This window comes from Xenopus laevis, chromosome 6L (assembly GCF_017654675.1).
Source record: "Xenopus laevis strain J_2021 chromosome 6L, Xenopus_laevis_v10.1, whole genome shotgun sequence".
Classification (NCBI taxonomy): Eukaryota; Metazoa; Chordata; class Amphibia; order Anura; family Pipidae; genus Xenopus; species Xenopus laevis.
Genome location: NC_054381.1, coordinates 142380914 through 142404580, shown reverse-complemented (window position 1 = coordinate 142404580; position 23667 = coordinate 142380914). Strand labels below are relative to the sequence as shown.

Below are 23667 nucleotides of genomic sequence, written 5' to 3'. Positions count from 1 at the left end.
CTAAGGGTGCAACCCCCCCCAAAGGATGTATTAGACCTAACTGTCTATCAAGAAACTGACTCCACCTACTGCATGAAGACAGAATGAAGAGAGACAGGTTGCTCAGAAGGGGAGAGTGAAGAGTAACTATTATTTCATAAATGGCACAGAATTTTTAATTGATTATATTTTATTTTCATTTTCATGATAGATCCCCTTTTAAATGGGGGCAAGACAGACACCAAAACCAGTGAGTGTGCCATTTTTTCCGAGGACACACATGTTATGGAAGACACAGAACATTAATGGGATGCCCATCAATATCTCATGGACTCATGGTATTCTGTGTCCATTATACATGAAGGCCGTTAAACCATCTACAAGCAACCATAACAGGGGAACTTGGGAATGTGATGGTAGGCTTTATAGTTTAGAGCAGGGATCCCCAACCTTTTTAAACCGTGAGCCACATTCGAATGTAAGAAGATTTAATTAGCAACACAAGCATGAAAAAGTTCTTTGGGGTGCCAAATAAGGGCTATGATTGGCTATTTGGTAGCCACTGTGTGGACTGGCAGCCTACAAGAGGCTCTACTTGCCAATATTCTTAGTTTTTATGCAATTAAAATTAGCTTTCAAGCTTGGAATTCAAAAACAAGCACCTGCTTTGAGGACCCTGGGAGCAACATCCAAGCTACTGGTTGGGGATCACTGGTTTAGAGAAACTAAAGGAGGAACCGGCACACAGGAACAGAAGCAAACAGGGTTAAACCCTTACGTGTTTATTAACGTCAAATGATGCACAACGTTTCGGGGGCACGCCCCTTCGTCAGGCTTTATAGTTTGCAACAGCTTAAGGTTAAGTCCACACTGGGCGTTTTGGGGAGATTTGGTCGCCTGGCGACTAATCGCCTCGTCTTTGCGGCGACCAATCTCCCCAAACGCCTTCCCTGACTCTGTGCCGGCTTAAAATGAAAAAACACCGGCGCTAATCACACGCGGTGGTTCGTTTTCTGAAGTCACCCAAAGTTGCCTCACGAGGAAACTTCGGGCGACTTCGGATAACGAATTGTCGCGTGTGATTAGAGCCGGTGTTTTTTCATTTTAGCCAGCGCAGAGTCAGGGAAGGCATTTGGGGAGATCGGTCGCCGCAAAAACGAGGCCATTAGTCGCCAGGCGACCAAATCTCCCCAAAACGCCCAGTGTGGCCTGACCCTTAGAAGGCCAGTTGGGCAACTGTGGTTTACAATCCCCACCTTCAGCCAAGTACAGCCATGAAGCCCATGCATGTGAGATTTTTGTTTGCAGTCTTTGGAGAAAATGAATGAAGACTAAAGTAGGATACAGTAAACGCAGCAGGTAATTTTATAGATGTCATAAGCAGCAGCTATAAACAGATGTCTGTACAATCACTAAATGTCCTGGGAAATAGGCAGGGAATAACAAGGGGACTTTCAAGGTGAGTATATTAAGTAGTTGGTTAAAAGACCAGGCAAACGGGACAGCCAGACGTCTTGGGGGAATTAGACTGAGTGGGGGCCCAGCCACCCAGATGCATTGCTTCAGCCACTATAAATAATACTGAAGGTGCTCACCAAGTAAAGTCATGGGCAGATTAAAGGGGATTTTATACAGGATACACAATAAACACAAACTGAGCAGGGAACTTCCTACAGTCACATCAGGTGCAGGTACAGGTTTCCTTGTGTCTTAACTGTCTATACTAAAGGGAAGCAATTTTAAAAGGAAGCTAAAACACCGGCTTGGTTGATTAAGCAACCCCAAAGTTCAAGTTCCAAGGCCAAGTCCCTCATTCTAGTACTAGGCACTGCCTTAGGGTACAAGGCTCTTGATATGCTTGTTCACCTATACAGGGTTGGACTGGCCCAAAGGAATACTGGAAAATCTCCCAGAGGGTCCCCCAAGTTAGTCCTCAATGTTTGGGGGAAGGGGAACCGACAAGAACTTCATATGAGGAGCCCAATGATGGGAATAGCACAGACCAGCACAACAGTCTTTGCCCAAAATAACCCATCATCATTAGGAGCTTTAGCAACTACCTTTTAACATAAAAAGAAACAAAATACAACATAAAAGCACATTTCCATGCCCTGGATTTACATCCCTGTTACTTCAGTTTAGATTAATAATAGTTTTTGCGGTTATTGGTCTGGAATTCTTCTAACTCATACAAAGTTCTGTTTTGTGTTACATGTGGAGACTACTCCATCTTCTGGTGAGCTGACTTTATTTCTACCTTGGCCACTGTAATTCAGATGGACACTAGAACAAACACAAGTAGGCAGCTTGTTGGTCCACTAGTAGTGGGCAGCTGACAGTCCACCCTATAGATATGTGGCCAAAAATGTCCCGATATCTATATACAGTATCAACCAATATCATATTTGTGAGCAATTTGTTGCAGACAAGCCACTGATCGGGGATCACTGCTCTACTGGATAGATTTGAAACATGGGAAGTGCTCCCACCAACAAAGAGCAGTGGGAAAGGCAAAAGCACTGGTTTTGGAGAACCAGCGTGTCAGTCAAAACCTCTCTGTCACATGCAGGATATTCCTGAAACTATAGCAAGACGATTGATAAGATCCTGCTCTTGTATATCTGTTGTGTTCTGGCCATATGACTTATTCACAACAGCCTTGGATTAAAGTGCAAGAGCACTAAGGGGAGCAAAGCTACTTATATACTATATATACTAATGTACTATATAATTCTACCTACATTTTTCTTTAGGGACCCAGGGCTCTTATTGCATTTGCAGATGTCTTCATTCAAGACTATACTAATAAGCCAATGATTCCCAAACTACAAGTTTCTGATGTGCTTACACCTGGGGCTGGAGCCACTACTTCCACCTGGGTGCAGAAACACAGCAGTGCTTTATAGGGGAAAAGTATAAATTGAATTTTTTGAACTTTGCACCCTGCCCAGCATTAAGTAAATTACACCATAAAATGGCACCTGGAGTCCTGGACCCAACAAGCAGGCTTCAAACTGGCAAAACCCAATGAACTTTATTCATTGTCTAAACTGCAACAGGTTGGTCCAGCCCTGTATTTGGCTATTTGTTGGTTCTAACTCTGCCCACTTTAGCATACACCCCACACAAGAAGAAAGGTGGGGAAGGCAATAGAAGGACAGGATATCAATTGTGCAATTTGTAGCTCCACTTGGGATTGTGGTATATGTTCTCAATGGCTTCGGCAAGACAATACAAACAAATTATCCACCCTTATATGCCTATGGCACTCAGCTGTTTGTAACTGCCCTATCTATAAGTATGGTTGGGTATTTTAAATGGGAAACGTTTTAAAAAAAAAAACTTTTAGCAAGGTATGAATGCACCTAATCTAAAAAAAGTTCATCTAGCCTTTATTTTTTCTTGTTCATGGTTTTCAAATCATCAGTGGTCCTTCCTAGTCTGCCTCTTTCTGGCTAGCTATCTGGTTGTCAGGGCAACCAAAAAAAAAGATTGATAGAAGCTTCAATTCTATCATTCTTCTTTTTTTGATGGCTTATTTTTCAGTTGAGGCCCTATGGGGGTATTTAAAACTGTGGCCCTCTAGAACTACAAATATTCTGGGAGATAAAGAACAATAACTAGAACAGGGATAAGGAATAACCAGCCCTATCTGCTCCAGTGGTGCAGTCTAGATGGCTAATAGTGAATATAATTTGGGTGTCTACCATAGACAGTGCCTAAAGCTGCTGATGGGCATTTTTATTGCCAAGGTTTCCGATGTGAGGACTGGAGCTATCAAAAGTTCTCATGTGCCTTATATTCTGCTTGCCCAGTGTAAAAGAAGATGGCACACTGGATCCATTGGGATCAAATGTAAAGCCACTTGCTGGGAGCTGGAGCTAGAATTTGCCTGTGGCAAGGAAATGAGGCAACGTAACAAAGCACTTGCTTGTGGGTTATTGTATAGTGATACAATTCCTATTTTAGAAACGCATGCTAAAAAAAAAAAGGAGTAGACACCCTAGGGACCTTAAGAAGTACAAGATTAAACCTAAAATAACCCCATCTGATGTTTCTTTTCATTCTTTACTGCTTCAGACGCTTCTTTAATAATTAAACTACATGATAACACAATAAAGATATCATATAAGCACCAGCCCCGATGCTACATACATCAGTTAGAAATGGGAAGCTGTCTAAAAACCCAATTGACTGAACTGGCCAATATGAGTCCACGAGTGGGTAAAAAAATGGTTATTTGAGCTCTAATACTGTACATCTGCTAGGAAAAGGAGCCCCCCTATAAGAGATATTGGATCTAACTGTCAATGAATATCTGACACCCAACTGCTACAAGAATACAGAATGAAGAGAAACAGATGCTGAGAGATGGATCGTGAAGATAAACTTGATTATTTCAGAACCTATACAGAATATTTAATTGATTGTATTTAGAAAGTTTCTTATTTCAATATGATGAAGCTTGTATTACATTTTTATTTTTGCGATATGTCCCTTTAAAGGGATGTCGACCTTCTATAGGCTTTAACAGAACACAACCACAAAAATAATGCTATTAGATCAGGACAAGCAGTTTGGGAGCTGCCATTATGATGTGTCTTCCCTCCTGAACACTGCATTTTATTATTTTATTATGTATTATAAAAGTTCAGGCCCCAATAAAGGCACAGCGCCTGCAGTAAGGCAGCAGACAAACTCATTTAATATCTATATTAGGGGAAATAAAGTCTCTATTGATATTCACATAAACATGCCAATATCTGTCTTGTACTCTTCAAAGTCTGGCAACTGCTGTTTGACAGATCACACAAAGCAGGGAGTATAACATAGATCACCCTCATGAACAACTCCGTCTAATACTCAGGGCTCAGAGTACCGCTCAGTAGTTACACTGTTACTGTAACTCTCCCATTTCAACTTATAAACATCCTCAAGTCTACAGTGTTGGGGGTATCCTTTGGTCAACTGATGGATTCTTTAACCAAAGTTACAACAGATGAAACTGAACCACTGAAACGTAATTCTTTAGCAGAGCCCAAGCTGGGAACAGAGCATTGTGGGGCAAAGCAACAGAGATGGTGCCTATAGTAGCAGTGGGACAATAGCCTCTGGGAAGCGAGTGTGACTGTGGGATAGCAGGTATAGTAGGGAGAGATGGTGCCTATAGTAACAGTGGGATAGTAGTCTCTGGAAAAGGAGTGTGACTATGGGATAGCAGGTATAGTAGGGAGAGATGGTGCCTATAGTAACAGTGGGATAATAGTCTCTGGGAAGGGAGTGTGACTGTGGGATAGCAGGTATAGTAGGGAGAGATGGTGCCTATAATAACAGTGGGATAGTAGTCTCTGGGAAGGGAGTGTGACTATGGGATAGCAGGTATAGTAGGGAGAGATGGTGCCTATAGTAACAGTGGGATAATAGTCTCTGGGAAGGGAGTGTGACTGTGGGATAGCAGGTATAGTAGGGAGAGATGGTGTCTATAGTAACAATGGGATAATAGTCTCTGGGAAGGGAGTGTGACTATGGGATAGCAGGTATAGTAGGGAGAGATGGTGCCTATAGTAACAGTGGGATAATAGTCTCTGGGAAGGGAGTGTGACTGTGGGATAGCAGGTATAGTAGGGAGAGATGGTGTCTATAGTAACAGTGGGATAATAGTCTCTGGGAAGGGAGTGTGACTGTGGGATAGCAGGTATAGTAGGGAGAGATGGTGCCTATAGTAACAGTGGATAATAGTCTCTGGGAAGGGAGTGTGACTATGGGATAGCAGGTATAGTAGGGAGAGATGGTGCCTATAGTAACAGTGGATAATAGTCTCTGGGAAGGGAGTGTGACTGTGGGATAGCAGGTATAGGAGGAAGAGAATTTTATTAAAATTAAACAATTACAAAAGAAATACAATTACATTTCAATCAGATCAGAAGTAAGCAATAAATCAATAATACATCAAAAAGGAAAATAAACATTCCTGCAAAGCATCATGTTTCCGCCATCAGCCCATAAACAAGATTTAACATTCTGGTTACGTTCATATAATGCATATGAAGAGTCATCTTTATGTTTCTTATTTAAAGACTTGTCAGAACTTTTGCCTCCTGATCTTTTCACCTGAATCCTTATACCTGTCTCATGGCTCTCAATCCCTCCTTCCTCCTCCTCCTCAAGGGACTCCCAATCTGCCTCCTGGGATTCAGAAATCTCTTCCCTCTTACTCTTTTTCCTACTGGAAATGACGGAAGGGAGACTTTTCCTTTTCTCAGGTGTTTCCTCTATTCTCGCCTCTTCTTCCTCTGCCAATTCCCCCCACGATTTTCCCCCTGGCAAAACAAACCTATTTTCAATTTCAATGGGAATTACACCAGGGCACTTATTCTCTTTAACTTTCTTCTTTGATTTGCTGCCCACCACTTTCCACTCATCCCTTCCTCTCCCCTTCTCATGGGACATCAGTACCTTTGTCTTTTTATTCCCTTCACTCTTCCCTGTGTCACTCTTCCTTCCATCTTTCTCTGCCACCTTCCCTCTCACCTCTGTTTGGGGCCCTCTAGCTGTTTCTCTTACCCCTTCTGCTCTCTCCTCCCTCCTTGTCTCAGTCTGTGGCAGGTTCTCCCCTGGCATTGGGTTGCTCATCTCCTGTGCCAAATTGGGACAAGCTCGCTGAATGTTGCGCCAGGCTTCGGGGCATGATCTATAAGCATGGCCTGACTTCATGCACAGGTTACACTTTATTGCCTGGACACATTCTTTGCTCGGGTGCCCAGTCTCCCCACACAAAGCACATTTCTGTACATTACATTTCATGGCATAATGCCTGTTGGACCCACATTTATAGCATAGTCTGGGCTGACCCACATAGAAGCAGACACCCCTTGTTTTCCCAATGAAAAATGAATTTGGGAGATGACTCTGAACATTTTTCTCTACATGCAGTTTAACTTGGACTTTATATCCCCCCGTCCAGAAACCCTCCTCATCAAACAGTCGCACCAGGGGGGATAAGACTGCACTGGCGCCTGAGCCATATGAGGACGTTCTGCTCATGTACCGTCTCATTCTTCATCATTATAGTCACAACTTTAGTTTCAGGTTTGGAGACAGGTATTACCCTAAACCCCTACCACTCCTTGGCCTCTTTCTTCAGATGATACCTCTTCCAGAATTCCTCTAACCCTTGGGATCATTTAAAACTGACGTCAAATTCAATATCTGTGACACTTGTTAGAGCATAAATATCTTGTGGGGTGAAATCCAACAACTGTTTAATTATGTTTCTGGCAACAAACCTGCGCCCCGGGAAATCCTCTCTCTCATTCTCCCACTTAATTTTAACTACATTTATTCTCTTATCAATCTGATCATCAGAGTCATCATCCCTCTCACGTGCGAAGAACCTCCTCCCTTCCCAAACATTACCTCCAGCAGCCCTCTCACTCCCACCTTGCACATTGCTCTCCCCAGCAGAATAAACACCATTTTTTCCATCCCCTCCCCCACTCACTTGCATTGCACCAACCACATGCACCTCAGCTGCACCTCTCTCTGCAACTTGCTCCACACTGCCCCCAGCACTCACAGCATTCATTGCACTCACTCCCCCTTCAGCCAAAGCAGCCTCATCACTCACATGCATTGTATTAATTGCATTTATTGCATTCATCTGCACCTCACTGCCCCCAGCAGCTGCACACACATTATCAGTACGGTTCTCAGGATTATTTCCAACACTATTATATTGTGCAATGTCTGTAGCACTGCTACATTCAGCAACAGTTTTTGAACCCTCTGTTTCATTAAGCAGTTCAGCAACTTTAAGCAGAGTCTCAGCAGTCACTTTGCCTTCCTGCATCTCCTTAAACCTCTGCCGGTTGCCATAAAGCTCCTTCCATGGCTCAATAACATTCAGAATGTCTTTAATGTAAGTCTCTGTCTCCTTCAAATCCTTATGAAGGAAAGTCAACTCCCATATAACCTGGTTTCTCCTCTCTCCTTTCAGCGACTGCAGTTCATCAATCAGATTATCAATGTCTCTGTTTAAACAGTTTTGTTTATCTTCCAAACTCCTCAAGTCCTCCAATGCTTTAATAATAGTGTCATATTGTATCACAGTCTCAGTCACTTTGTGAACATTCCCTTCACTCACTTCTGCTTTCCCATTGGGGGTCACAGTCATTACCTGCTCAGTGTCCAGGGCCACACGGTTTCCATGCTCCTCACTGGCAGCCGCCATTTCCAGGTCACCCAGAGCACTTTCTGCAACCTCTAGGGCCATACTGCACTCAGGCTCCATGTTGTCTGTAGCCATCTCCTGGTTGGTCAGAGCACTTTCTGCAACCTCCAGGGCCACACTGCTCCTTGGCGCCTCACTGTCAGCAGCCATCTTGCAGCCATCAGACTCCACTCTCTCCTCCTGGCTTGCCTCTGTTGTAGCTCCGCAGCTCCCTGCAGTCACTCCAACACCAGCCTCCAGTTCCACAGAGTCAGAGTCACTCTCCATGCCGCTTCTTGAACAGCTTTTTCTTTTCTTTTTCTTTCCTTTAATGGAGCAGGAAACCTTGCCCTTTGTTGTGCGTTCCACGGTCACCTCTATATTAGGATCAGTAGCCCTCCTGCTACTGCCCAAACGGGTCTTCACTGAATAACTTGCAGGCATAGTCTCCTTCTTCCCCATGGAGTGGGGAAAGGCAATAAAAACAAAGCAGAAGTGTCTACAATACTATCCCCCAGACCCAGCCGGGCCTAGGAAAAAGCCACAACTCCACAGAGCTCTCCAAACACCTCCTCACAGTAGCAGTAGTGATTAGAAAATGGCCTCTGGGAAGGGGGTGTGGCTGTGGGATAGCAGGTATAGAAGGGAGAGATGGTGCCTATAGTAACAGTGGAATAATAGTCTTCGTGAAGGGACTGTGACTATGGGATAGCAGGTATAGTAGGGAGAGATGGTGCCTATAGTAGCGGTGGGATTATAGTCTCTGGGAAGGGACTGTGGGATTGTAGGTATGAGCCTTTGAGCATTGTGGGGCCTAGCAACAGAGATGGTGCCTATAGTAGCAGTGGGATAAAAGTCTCTGGGAAGGGAGTGTGGATGTGGGAAAGCAGGTATAGTAGGGAGAGATGGTGCCTATAGTAACAGTGGATAATAGTCTCTGGGAAGGGAGTGTGGATGTGGGAAAGCAGGTATAGAAGGGGGAGATGGTGCCTATAGTAGCAGTCAGGCCCGGATTTGTGGAAAGGCCACCTAGGCCCGGGCCTAGGGTGGCAGAATTTTAGGGGGCGGCATGCTGCCCAACCACACCCACATTGGTTCAAAAGCACTGGGGATGTGCAGGAGAAACAACCATTTTTTAAATTCCCCCATTGCTCCAGTCCCAATGATGAAAATGTGCATGAATAAAGGGGAGGCGACAAGGGCGACAAAAGGCAGTGGGCCTAGGGGCGCCCACTATGTAAATACGGCCCTGGTAGCAGTGGGATAATAGTCTCTGGGAAGGGAGTGTGACTGTGGGATAGCAGGTATAGTAGGGAGAGATGGTGCCTATAGTAACAGTGGATAATAGTCTCTGGGAAGGGAGTGTGACTGTGGGATAGCAGGTATAGTAGGGAGAGATGGTGTCTATAGTAACAGTGGATAATAGTCTCTGGGAAGGGAGTGTGACTGTGGGATAGCAGGTATAGTAGGGAGAGATGGTGTCTATAGTAACAGTGGGATAATAGTCTCTGGGAAGGGAGTGTGACTGTGGGATACCAGTTATAGTAGGGAGGGATGGTGCCTATAGTAGCAGTGGGATAATAGCCTTGGAATTCTAGGACAGCAGGACCATCAGGGATAGACAGAAACATTAATACTGATCGGTTTAATTTCAGACTGAACTATACAACTATTTGATGAGTGTGTATAATGGTGCATTGGGCTGATAAACCTCTGCTGCAACTAAACTAAAGTTGAGCAGGCAAAGCAATTTTCCAAGTCAGTTTAACAAATATCAGGATTCATTTGCAGCTTTTCATATCTTAATGAAGTACAACACAATGGAGTTTCTGGGAGTTGTTCCATCACACTGTACTTCAATAAAAGCAGAAGGTCCGTAGGTTGCACAGTGTTATTTTACATAAACAGGCCTTGCAACGTGTGGTTTGTGATTTTCACCAAACTCTGATGCAATTTGCTATGACTGTACCAGCCAGCATACCCACAGATCAGCACAGACCATGTGAAAAAATAATAAAACATTGGATTACACTAGAGCTACAGACTCCCACAAATCTCTCTCGCTTCCAACAACAAGCGCTAATACAGAACTGCAAGAACAACAAACAACTCTGGTTTCAAGAGATTCAAAGTATGGTTGGGCATTTTAAAAGAGAATTTAAACTTGACATAAACTTTTAGCAAGGTATCAATGCACCTAATGTAAATAACGGTCATCCAGCCTTCATTTTTTTCTTCTTCATGGTTTTAAAATCATCAGTGGTCTTTCTGGCTAGCTATCTGGTTGTCAGGGTTACTGACCCCAGCAACACAGAAAAAAAAGATTGACGTAGAAGCTAATTCTATCATTCTTCTTATGTTTAAAACGTATCTTTCAGTTGAGTTTTAACTGTGGCCCTCTAGAACTTCAAATATTCTGGGAGATAAAGAAAATGGTAACATAGTTGTTAAGAACAATAAATAGAACAGGGATAAGGAATAACCAGCCCAAAAAACAGTGACTGGAGTCCCCAGTGTAACTTTAGGGCAGAGACAGACGAGAAGATTCAGGGAGATTTAGTCGCCTGGCAACAAATCGAATCTTAAGCGGGCGACTAATCTCCCCGAACTGCCTCCCCGCTGGTTAGAATCTAAATCTCCGACTTTGGAGAGATTCGTTTTCTGAAGTTGCCCAAAAGGAAACTTTGAGTGACTTCAGAAAATGAAGTGCCATCCCGCCGACGATTTAGATTCTAGCCAGCGGGGAGGCAGTTCGGGGAGATTAGTTGCCCAAAGAAGAGACGATTTGTCTCCGGACGACTAATTTCCCCGAATCTTCTCGTCTGTCTCTGCCCTAAAGTCACAAAGTTGCCTATAAACAAAGCACACGTGTAACCAATGTAACTGTAATATCTGTGTTAATTCAAACAAACTCAAAACCTGCCTGAACTCTAGGACATCCCATTTCCCTTTTTCCCATCTTACAGTAGCAGCAATGAGAAGCATAGCACACATAGTATAGGCACACCAATAGGAGAAGAGGGGGGGTTATTTGCCGAACTGAAGTGACCTATTACAATGAGATAGCACAGGTGCCAGCGTATGCTGATCCCTTCCTGTACTCACGGAAAAACAAAATTCAGTTCCGAGAATGACAAAAACACCCTGAATAATGCCTATTAGCATTCTGTTCCATGGAAAATATTATTTAAATAGTATACTTATTTATAAGAGAATGTATATTACTATATTTCTTATGTAGCCTTAACAGAATAAATATCTGAATGAATAGAATAAAACAGAAGGGTAATTTAGTCAAACTGTTTGTTGACAGTGTCTTGAGATCTACTGATCACCAATTAAAGGCAGAGACAGACAAGAAGATTTGGGGAGATTAGTCCCAAAGTTGCCTCGCGAGGAAACTTCGGGCGACTTCGGAAAATGAAGCGCTCCGAGTATCATTCTAGCTGGCGGGGAAGCATTTCGGGGAGATTAGTCGCCCGAAGAAGAGGTAATTTGTCGCCGGGTGACTAAATCGCCCCGAATCTTCTCATCTGTCTCTGCCCTAAAGGTCCACTGGTAGATATGGTAGGTATTTGGACACCCCCCTATTTGGACAGTAGAACATGTGCATACTGAGTGTATTCCAGCAGTATCTCTGTCTAGTGAGTATACTGCAGTAGCACTGTACATTTGCATACTAGGAGTACCCCTGTCGTCAGGGAAGTAACTATAGAGGACCTGCGGCTGCAGGGGGCCCCAGGAGGTATAGGGGCCCCATAAAGTCCAAATTCATATACAGTTGCAATAAATATTGGTAAAAAAAAAAGTCACACCTCTATACAGACACATTTTGAGGGCCTGAAAAATTATTTGTTGTGGGGCCCAGTAATATCTAGTTACGCCACTGCCTGAAATACCTATAAATACAGAATAAATTCTAGGACTACAGGTATTGGACCTGTTATGCAGAATGCTTGGGACCTGAGATTTTCTGGATAATGGATATTTAAGTGATACTTTAAGTCTACCAGCAAAATCATGTAAACATTAAATAAACCCAATAGGCTCGTTTTGCCTCCCATAAAGGTCAATTATATATTAGCTTGGATCAAGTACAAAGTACTGTTTTATTAGTACAGAGAAAAATGAAATCGTTTTTAAATAAATTTCGATTATTTGTAAAAAATGGAGTCTGTGGGAGACAGCCGTAATTCGGAGCTTTCTGGATAACGGGTTTCCGGATAATGGGGGAATTAGAATACCTGTGCATATGGAATATATTCCAGCAGCATTTGTGTATACTGGATGTATGCCAGAATCATATGTAAATCAGTGCGAGTAAGTGCATATTGAGTGTACTGGGACAGACACAGGGCAGCTCTGCTGGATTGAGAGCAATTAGTTGGACAGCTCCCGGTGCTGAACTTCCCTCTGCATCTCAGACACAGGGATTTTTCAACATCACAAGCAGCACCTTCCTCATCCTCCTCACAGGTGCCTGCAGCCCCCTGTATCCTAACCTGAGAGTTCAGCCAATAAGGGGGGGGAGGGGACACATTTACAGAGGAAGATGGAAGCAGTTTAAACCCACCAAGAGAAGAGGGCCCCAGGTCAGACTGTGTTGGCTGCTGCATAGAAAAGAAGGAATGGCCCACTCCTTGCTTTAAATCTCAGCAACAGCAGCTTCTGCAATATTCCCACAATATTCTGTCTGTGCCTAAAAGCCCTATACACTGAACACAGCTAGAGAGTAGGCCACTGCCATTGCTTGGGGAAGGCTGTAACCTATATCAGGGATCTTAAAAAAATGCCGCTATCTAGCCGTTGTTGAACTACAACTGGCAGAATCAAGTGACAGCTGGTCAGTGGCAGGTGAAAGATTTCAAGCACATTGGCCCTGTTTGCAACGAGGCCAGATGGGAGCCCAAATGATTTAATACATTGGTGTATTTATGGATTTTTGAGGTTTTTTTTTTTTTTTTGGAATGCCAGACTTAAAATGAAAAGCAAATCCTGGTAGTGGTGTCTCAGGGAGACATCTATAATTGTGAGATAGAATGCCCAAAAAACTTGCAATCCTCTCCTCCCTATGAAAATAAATACAGATTAACCTTTCGCTTGCCAGCCCTTGTCAAGCACTGCAGGCCTCTGTGTCGGGCCAGTATGAATGAAAGATGCTTAGAGAGATATAGGCCATTATAAGCAACTAAACAGGAAGATCTGGGGGAGAATAACCCCCCTTCCTCCTTACAACCAGGAACAGCTGAAATCAGCAGTGTCACACAAACACAGATTGATATAATTCCCCCGTGCAACCCACTCACTCGCCATGTCTGATACTGAATGAAAGTATTGGCAGTTGGTTGCGCCAAAAACAGTTTTGCACCAGTTGGTTACTGGAGGGGGGGAAACAACGTGGAAGGAGCGAAAAAGTAACATTGGGAGCAAACAAGGGAGGGCTGAGGGATCCCAATGATGAAACAGCTCTATAAGAGAATTAGGACTACTTACTAAACTTACTAAACACACAAACACACACATATATATATATATATATATATATATATATATAACAGTTTTACATGGGAATTCTTAATGAATGGGCATTTGGAACCCAGTTAAGGCTGTCTGTTTGCCCTGACCTACCTCAAAGTGTCAGGATTCTATAGATTTTAGCGGAGAGAGGGGAGGTAAGTGACAGTTTGGAGTTCATCTATGAAGGCATCTTTAGTACAGGAGAGAGGTCACACACACACATATGTAACAGTTTTACGAACAAATTCTTAATAAATGGGTATTTGGACCCCAGTTACGGCTGTCTGTTTGCCCTGACCTACCTCTAGGCGTCAGGATTCTATAGACTGTAGTGGACAGAGGGGAGGTAAGTGACAGGTTGCAGCTCACCTATGATGGCACCTTTAGTACAGGAGAGAGGTCACACACACACATATATACAACAGTTTTACAAGAGAGTTATTAATGAATGGGTATTTGGACCCCAGTTACAGCTGTCTGTTTGCCCTGACCTACCTCTAGGCGACAGGATTCTATAGACTGTAGTGGACAGAGGGGAGGTAAGTGACAGTTTGGAGCTCATCTATAAAGGCGTCTTTACTACAGGAGAGAGGTCACACACACACATATAGAAGATGACAGATCAACTCATTGATGGTTAGTGAAGCCTACACCCCAGCCACCCCCTCCCATTGAGCCTTGGGCAGGTTGGAGATGCAGACATGCTTACTTTAACACTGACTGCTCCTTCTCCTCTTCTTTCTTCTGCCTCTCCATGACAGCCAGAATGATTTTCCTCTCCTCCTCGGTCAGGTGACTGAGGTCCGGTATGTCTGACATGGGAGCCTGTGGCTGTGCAGAAGTCAGAGGGCCGCCCCTGGGCCCTAGTGGAGCAGACATGTTGGTGGATGAAGAAGACACAATACTGGACGTCAGGCAGTGGGCTCCAGCATCAATCACACGTTGGAGATGAGAGGGTGCCCGGGGCAGGATGGGGGGCTGTGCTAAATACAGCAGCAGGGCGGGTAACCATAATAAGGGGACAAACAAGAGATGATCAATGGCAAGTCTATCCTCAAGCTCTGCTCTCCTGGCTGCAGGGACATTCCAACTGGGTGGCCACCCCTTTCTCCTTTAGGCTCCTCTTTGCTCCTGTCCCCCCACCCTCCCCCTGCCCGGCGCCCCACACACGGTGCAAGGTGGCCCTGCTGCTCGGGGAGACGAGAGATGGGCGCACGGCGGCGGCAGGAGCAGCTGGAGATGATGGGGGAGGAGAGCGCAGCGCAGGCGCACGGCCCACAGATCTGCCAAAGGGGAGGAGGTGAATGGATGGGGATCCTCTTCCGGAGAGTGGAGACTACACAGCAGCAGATGGTTCATACCCGCCCGCGGCCCGCCTGCTGCTGCTGCAACTCCGCTCATACAATGGACTGGGCTGGCTCGGGTGATGATGGGACTTGTAGTTCCTTATGGCTGGGCGTTTCACACTCACTTGCCCCATCAATAATACTAGATGTTGGGGCATCTCCATTAGTACCATATACTGTATATAGACCTCATCATAGTGATTTATTATATTTATAGTGTTGTACATAGAATGTGTTCATAGGGCAAACTGAGTGCCTGCCCCATAGAGCTAACAATCTGCCTGTTTATCATATACATAACTCTGCCCTATGAGAAAATATCAAGCCTCTCAAACAGAGTTCAGCTTAAGATGAAAATTCACTGCTGCACACCATTTACTTGCATGTAGGGTGAATTCAATTCCCAGACTGCCTCCAAGTCCAATAATATCCAAACTCTGTAAGGGGAAGAAGCACACCAATTCACACGGCTTAAACCTTCATCTTGTTTATTGCAGACATTATGGCACAAGCTTTCGGGACCAACCCCTTCATTTGTACCTGAGGAAGGGGTTGGTGCCACAATGTCTGCAATAAACAAGATGAAGATTTAAGCCGTGTGAATTGGTGTGCTTCTTCCCTTTGCATATCTCAAATATAATTAACAGTTTGCGTATCCCATAGAGCTAACAATCTGCGTACTATCCCATAGAGCTGACAGTCTGTGTATCCCATAGAGCTAACAGTCTTCATACTATTCCATAGAGCTAACAGTCTGCATATCCCAGAGAGCTAACAGTCTGCGTATCCCAGAGATTTAACAGTCTGAGTATCCCATAGAGTTAACAGTCTGGGTATCCCATACAGCTAACATTCTGCATATCCTATAGAGCTAACAGTCTGCATACTATCCCATAGAGCTAACAGTCTGAGTATCCCATAGAGCTAACAGTCTGAGTATCCCATAGAGCTAACAGTCTGTGTATCCCATAGAGCTAACAGTCTGTGTATCCCATAGAGCTAACAGCCTGCGTATCCCATAGAGCTAACAGTCTGTGTATCCCATAGAGCTAACATTTTGCGTATCCCATAGAGCTAACAACCTGCGTATCCCATAGAGCTAACAGTCTGTGTATCCCATAGAGCTAACAGTCTGCGTATCCCATAGAGCTAACAGCCTGCATAACCCATAGAGCTAACAGTCTGGGTATCCCATTGAGCTAACAGTCTGCGTATCCCATAGAGCTAGCAATCTGCCTGCCCCATAGAGATAAAAGACTGCATATCCCATACAGCTAACAATCTGTCTGACCCTTAGAGCTAACAGTCTGCATATCCCATATTGCTAAGTCTGCCTGACCCATGGAGCTAACAGTCTACTTGCCCCATAAAGCTAACAGTCTATCTGCCCCATTGAGTTGACAGTCTGCCTGCTCCATAGATCTAACAGTATGTCTGTCCCATAGAGCTAACAGTCTACCTGCCCCATACAGCTAACAGTCTATCTGCCCCATTGAATTGACAGTCTGCCTGCCACACAGAGTGCACATTTAGCCTGTCCTATAGAGCAAATAGTCTATCATTTATCTCTATTTTCTATTTTTTTCATCTTTGTTTTCTCCAATGCACTTCTCTGTGATTAGGCAGATGAATAAGTGCCTGCCAGTCTATTCAATGTATTTGCATACTTTGTATGTGTTTGACCTGTGCAAGGCACTTATTGACCCAGGAATAGGGCAGCCATTGGGCACATGTTGTGCTACAGCAATAATGGTTCAAACAGCTGCTCTGACAGGCATCCCATTCTTCTTTCTTTAATTATTAATAGGTTACTTGACACATACTGTAGACTAATTTAACGCCCATATATATGTAAGACTGACGGCAGAGACAAGCCTTGTACAACCTGCAAGTCTCCATCTGTCCAAGAACTACATCTCCCAGAATCCCTCTAACGGTCAAAGGGCCATTGTCCTTGCTATAGCCCCCACATCCCTAGACCCCCCCATTAGAAAAATATGGCTGGGATCATTGGAGCTACTGGTGGTTTTTTTCCTAGAGGTCCCACCCTTAGGTATTGACCTATATCCCTCTAAGTCGGATCATCATGCAGTTTCTGGCACCAAATCTCTCCCATACCCTCCCAGGGACACCATTCACCTTGGCCCACTCTCCCCCCTGTATAGTGTATAAAGAGATTCTCAATGAATATGATCTCTGAACTGGCACATAGAGTGAGTTTTAAAGGGGAAATTGAATTATAAGAAGCACACACACACATTTTCTTTAATGCATCAGAGTAATTTTTGAGTGAACTTCACTGTGTCCTATGCTCCATTTTGAATTATGGACTGCTAATTCCCTGCCCCATTCTGTAAGCTTCCAGTGACTATATCTAGGTCAGGCCATTATTCATCGGGGTTCATTTATCAAGAAGGCAGCTGCTGCATATTTCTGCACAGTTGTTGTCTCATATCACCCAGGGTGCCCATGCAGGTGCAGAACTGTATCCCCTGTCTTTCTGATCCATTGCCATTGATGCTTGAACATTGGACTAACATTTCCTTATCCAATATGTGCATTTTGCAGCGATTTGTGTAAAATCTGCTTTGATTCTGCTTTGATTCTAGACACTCCTCAGATATAGAGTGGAAGGTGAGGGAAAGGTGTGGTAACCACAGAAGTACTCTGCCAAGATAGAAAACAAGATGATTGGTACATACAGAATGAGCAACCACAGATGTACCCTTCCCAGATAAAGGGAAAGATGATTGGTACATACAGATTAAGCAACCACAGATGTACCCTTCTCAGACAGAGGTCAAGGTGAATGGTATATACACAATGAGCAACCATAGATGTATCCTTCCCAGTTAGAGGGCAATGTGATTGGTACATACAGAATGAGCAACAGCAGGTGTACCCGTCCCAGACAGAGGGCAAGATGATTGGTACATACAGATTAAGCAACCACAGATGTTCACTTCTCAGACAGAGGTCAAGGCGATTGGTATATACACAATGAGCAACCATAGATGTATCCTTCCCAGTTAGAGGGCAATGTGATTGGTACAAACAGGATGAGCAACAGCAGGTGTACCCGTCCCAGATAGAGGGCAAGGTGATTGGTACATAAAGAATGAGCAACCACAGATGTGCCCTTCCCAGATATAGGACAAGGTGATTGGTACATACAGGATGAGCAACCACAGATATACCCGTCCCAGATAGAGGGCAAAATGATTGGTACATAAAGAATGAGCAACCACAGATGTGCCCTTCCCAGATAGAGGACAAGGTGATTGGTTACATACAGAATGAGCAACCACAGATATACCCGTCCCAGATAGAGGACAAGGTGATTGGTACATACAGAATGAGCAACCACAGATGTACCCTTCCCAGATAGAGGAAAAGGTGATTGGTACATACAGAATGAGCAACCACAGATATACCCGTCCCAGATAAAGGACAAGGTGATTGGTACATACAGAATGAGCAACCACAGATATACCCGTCCCAGATAGAGGACAAGGTGATTGGTACATACAGAATGAGCAACCACAGATATACCCGTCCCAGACAGAGGACAAGGTGATTGGTACATACAGAATGAGCAACCACAGATATACCCGTCCCAGATAGAGGACAAGGTGATTGGTACATACAGAATGAGCAACCACAGATATACCCATCCCAGATAGAGGACAAGGTGATTGGTACATACAGAATGAGCAACCACAGATATACCCGTCCCAGATAGAGGACAAGGTGATTGGTACATACAGAATGAGCAACCACAGATATACCCGTCCCAGATAGAGGACAAGGTGATTGGTACATACAGAATGAGCAACCACAGATGCGCCCTTCCCAGATATAGGACAAGGTGATTGGTACATACAGAATGAGCAACCACAGATATACCCGTCCCAGATAGAGGACAAGGTAGGTGATTGGTACATACAGAATGAGCAACCACAGATGTACCCTTCCCAGATAGAGGACAAGGTGATTGGTACATACAGAATGAGCAACCACAGATATACCCGTCCCAGATAAAGGACAAGGTGATTGGTACATACAGAATGAGCAACCACAGATATACACGTCCCAGATAGAGGACAAGGTGATTGGTACATACAGAATGAGCAACCACAGATGCGCCCTTCCCAGACAGAAGGCAAGATAATGGGTAAGTACAGAATGAGCAACCACAGAAGTACCCTTCCCAGATAGAGGACATACTGGCCCCACTGCAATATATTTAAAACAGAAACAATAACTTTATGAAACAGTGAGGTTAGCAAGTCCTGCAGAAGAATTCCTCACGCTAAGATTAATATGGCATGAGACGAGCGCAAGTTTCTGTTCACACACCATGTCTAAAGAAAGGAACAACAAATGAGGTGTATGGGTGGGTGAACTAATACACAGGCGCCAATGACATTTGATCTTTGTTTGTACAAAGCAATGAAACAATTATTTAGCTCAGTGCTCAGTGCTCTCTGACTGTAGAGGCTTTTATACTGCTGCGCTGATCCAAACCCGGAAACATCATACACACAAGACTAAAAGGTGGTGGAGAGCAGAGCACACTGGGCTTTTCTAGTTTAATGAATTTCAGCCAGTAAGCAAATGGCTTCATCCAAAAATGAATCAGTGATTAGAAGAATAGTTGTATCAGTAAGTTTTTGCTGTCTGCATAGGTGGCAAATATATTTCCTTTCCTGCATATTCACTATTTAATAATCAGTTGTTACTGAGCACTAATAATGTCTTTACATGGATCACTACTGTGTGTGTGTTGGGGGCGCATGACTCAGGCATAGAGACGGGGCAGATAATATTTAATTGACAGATATTTAAACATCTTTACGGTCAGGGCACACAGTCACATTCGGGGAGATTAGTCGCCCGGGTACTAATATCCTCTACTTTGGGGTGACTAATCTCCCGAACTGCCTTCCTGCCGGATAAAATGTAATCGCCGGCGGGATGGCACTCGGAGCGCTTCGTTTTCCGAAGTTGCTTCACGAGGAAACTTCGGGCGACTTCGGAAAACGCCATCGTGCCGGCGATTTACAGTTTAGCCAGCGGGAAGGCAGGGGAGGCAGTTCCGGGAGATTAGTCGCCCCTGAAGAAGAGGAGATTTGTCAACAGGCGACTAATCTCCCCGAATCTGTGTCCTGACCCTTATAACAGGTATGGATATGTTAATGAAAAAAAGAATTTGTGTTCCATGTTTAATTTGCAAAAGACTTTAATTATACAGCTTATTTGTAAGTGACAGACCCGCTTTAAAGGGGTTGTGCACTAGTGATGTGCGGGTCGAGAAAAATTCGACTCGCAACCAACCCTAACCCGCCCTCCACCACCTGAACCTTACCCAGCGTCCTTCCAAATTCATAGATTCGCGTCTACCCTGCAATGATGTCAGAGTAGGGACAGGGCCATGCAGGCGCAAATCTATAAAAAAAACGCTCACTGGAGCTGGAAGCCGGTACAGTAAAGTCGCAGGCGGGGAGAGAGGAAGAAAGAGCTCAACCTGAACCTGACAATTGTATGCAGAAGTCGATCTGAACATGACTGACCTGCGGTTATGGGGTCAGCCCGCACATCACTATTGTGCAGCTTTAAATTTGCTTTTAGTTATGATATAGAGAGTGATATTCTGAGATAATTTCTAACTGGGTTTCAATTTTTTTTAAATCATGTTTATTTAGCTATTTATTCAGCAGCTCTCCAGTTTGAAGTTTCAGCAATCTGGTTGCTAGGGTCCAAATTACCCTAGCAACCATGCATTTATTTGAATAAGAGAATGGATTATAAATAAGAGCAGGGCCAGATTTCTAAATTCGGGGCCCCTAGGCCAGTGGCAACTCATGCAGTCCATCAAGCCCCCGACATGCACTTGCCCCCTACTGTGCATGTGCACCAATCCGTTCTTTCATTTCTTTCCTGTCACTGGGCACTGGTTGTGCAGGAGATTAAGTAGCACTTTAGTCAAAATCTTCAGCACTTTTTGGACAAACATAATATTAAAGGCTATTGTGATACTAAGCTCTATAGTTAGTATAGGTATGGGTATATAGAATTTAATTAAAAGTAGGGAGGGGTGTGTATGGATGCTGGGTTTTCATTTGGAGGGGTTGAACTTGATGGACTTTGTCGTTTTTCAACCCAATTTAACTATGTAACTATGTAACCCAGTCACCAGTTCTCCATTCTCAAGAAAAATGCAACTGGGCGGCATGCCGTCCCTAATTTTCTGCCTCCCTAGGCCTTTCCACAAATACAGACTGTATGCAGAGACACGGAGCACCACAGAAATGAAGTGGAGTGTTATAATAAAAATTCCAAAATTTATTAGAAAAAAGCGGCACATCATTGTAGAAACATTAAAGAACCATAGGCTTAACGCGTTTTGTGGCTATCCAGCCACTTTCTCAAAAGCACATCAGTTCAATCCACACTACGGTTTAAATTCAGAGCAAACCCCGCCCCTAAAAACATTTAACCCTCAGGTTACCGATACATAGTATTTCAACCCTCAGTATACTATGACATAATCACTATATAGAAGTCATATACTAGACATGGAGGGGATCAGGTAGAAAGAGAAAATAGAAAGCCCAACAACACAACAAAAAGGAATATAAGACATAACTATCATATTATATCATAGAATAGCATGATAATTCCCATTCCCGATTCATGCCCCCAAATTCCTCTATGGTCTTCAAATGATAAATCCAATATACCTCCCTAGCTAGAAGTCACTTAATAACATTCCCTTTCCTAATCAACACGTGGTTTATCAATCACCTGAAATTGAAAGTGTGCTACATCAGTGTGTGTCAATTGAACATGTTTAGCTAGGGCAGATTTCTCATCACCTCTTTCTACAGCTGAAAGATGTTCCAAGATCTTAAAGGAACAGTAACACCAAAAAATGAAAGTGTTTTAAAGTAATGAGAATATAATGTAGTGTTGCCCTGCACTTGTAAAACTGATGTGTTTGCTTCAGAAACACTACTATAGTTTATATAAATAAGGTGCTGAGTAGCAATGGCGGAAATTGAAAAAAGGCTATATGGCACAGGATAATTAGTGGATAACAGATAACATTATGTTCTACAGAGCTTCTCTGCTATCTACTGTGTAACTTGAGCCTTTTCTCCTTTGAATGGCTGCCCCCATGGCTACACAGCAGCTTATTTATATAAACAATGGTAGTGTTTCTGAAGCAAACACACCCGTTTTACTAGTGCAGGGCAACACTGCATTCTTTTTTTATTACTTTAAAACATTCTAATTTTTTGATGTTATTGGTCCTTTAACACCAACAGGACATGTGGTTATGGCCAACATATTGGGCCCCACACTGGCAAGTTGCAGAACACACTACCTCTTTGGACAAGCAATTGAAGTATTGTGAAATCGTATACTTTATCTCCGTATGAGTGCTAGCAAACTCCTTAGAGACTTTAATCGCATTACAGGCTTTACATCTCCTTCGCCCACATTTGTATGTCCCCTTATATTTAAGCCAGGTCTTATTCTGTGTATCACTAACTGATCGATATAAGATCTTGGAGATCCAAGAGGCTATGTTCCGACCTTTGCGGTCAACAAAAGAGGGAGTTTCATCTATAATCCCACCTAGAAGAGGATCCTGCAATAAAATTGGCCAATGTTTCTGTATGATACGTTTGACATTATACATCTGGTTGGAATACAAAACCGTATCTTGGAGTCAGTGTGTTTTACCCGTCTATTTTGTTCTGGCGCAACTCTATCCCTCCTCTCATCCACAGAGCTTTGTCCCATGTCCACTCTAGTTATGTTCTTATTCTGTTTCTTATGTTCCAATAAACTGTTCCTATCCAACCCCACTGCTCGATCAAAGGCTTCATTGATAACTGATGTATCGTAACCCCTTTCAATAAATCTATCCCAAAGCTGCATGGATTGATTTGAAAAGTCATCCCAAGTAGAACAAATTTGCCTCAACCGGATGAATTGTCCTGTAGGGATACCTCGTATACATGGTGCGAGGTGATTGCTTGTGGCGTGTAGCAAAGTGTTTCTGGTAATAGGCTTGCGGAACATAGTAGTTGAATCCAATCTCCTATTGCCCGAAAGGATACACCCAAAAAAAAGTAAAAAAAGAGTCATGCAATTCATATGTAAATGTTAGTCCCTCTACTGCTTGATTGCATATATCAACAAAATCCTTAAAGGATTCTGAATCACTGTCCCAGATCCCTATACAGTCATTGATGTACCGATAAAACTGTACTATTTTGGACCTATATGGGTTAGAATCACCAAAAATGTGGTGCCGCTCCCACCAACCCACAAATACAGGCCTGAATGGGAGAGGGCCTGAACAGAAAGATGAGTAATAAACTAATAAAAAGTAGCAATAACAATACATTTGTAGCCTTACAGAGCATTTGTTTTTTAGATGGGGTCAGTGACCCTCATTTGAAAGCTGGAAAGAGTCAGTAAATAAAGCAACTAATCTAAAAACTATAAAAAAAAGATATAACGAAGACCAATTGAAATGTTGCTTGGAATTGGCCATTCTATAACATGATAATAGTTAACCACCTATTTAAACTCTGTTTG

At 43.5% G+C, this 23667-nt stretch overlaps 1 protein-coding gene across 11 annotated transcripts in view; it reads right to left on the bottom strand.

The window, feature by feature from the left end:
• LOC108719375 (regulating synaptic membrane exocytosis protein 2) overlaps nucleotides 1-15063 on the bottom strand; it is a 360080-nt gene extending 345017 nt beyond the window's left edge. For 2 of the 11 annotated variants that reach the window (XM_018268202.2, XM_018268198.2), the window contains exon 1: nucleotides 14415-15049. In XM_018268202.2, coding sequence (XP_018123691.1) covers nucleotides 14415-14584 — 170 coding nt within the window. In that variant the 5' untranslated portion in view covers nucleotides 14585-15049. Of the gene's footprint in view, nucleotides 1-14414 lie in introns of all 11 variants that reach the window. The other 9 variants (XM_041566588.1, XM_041566589.1, XM_041566590.1 and 6 more) reach the window with 9 other exon arrangements.
• Nucleotides 15064-23667: the final 8604 nt, after the last annotated feature.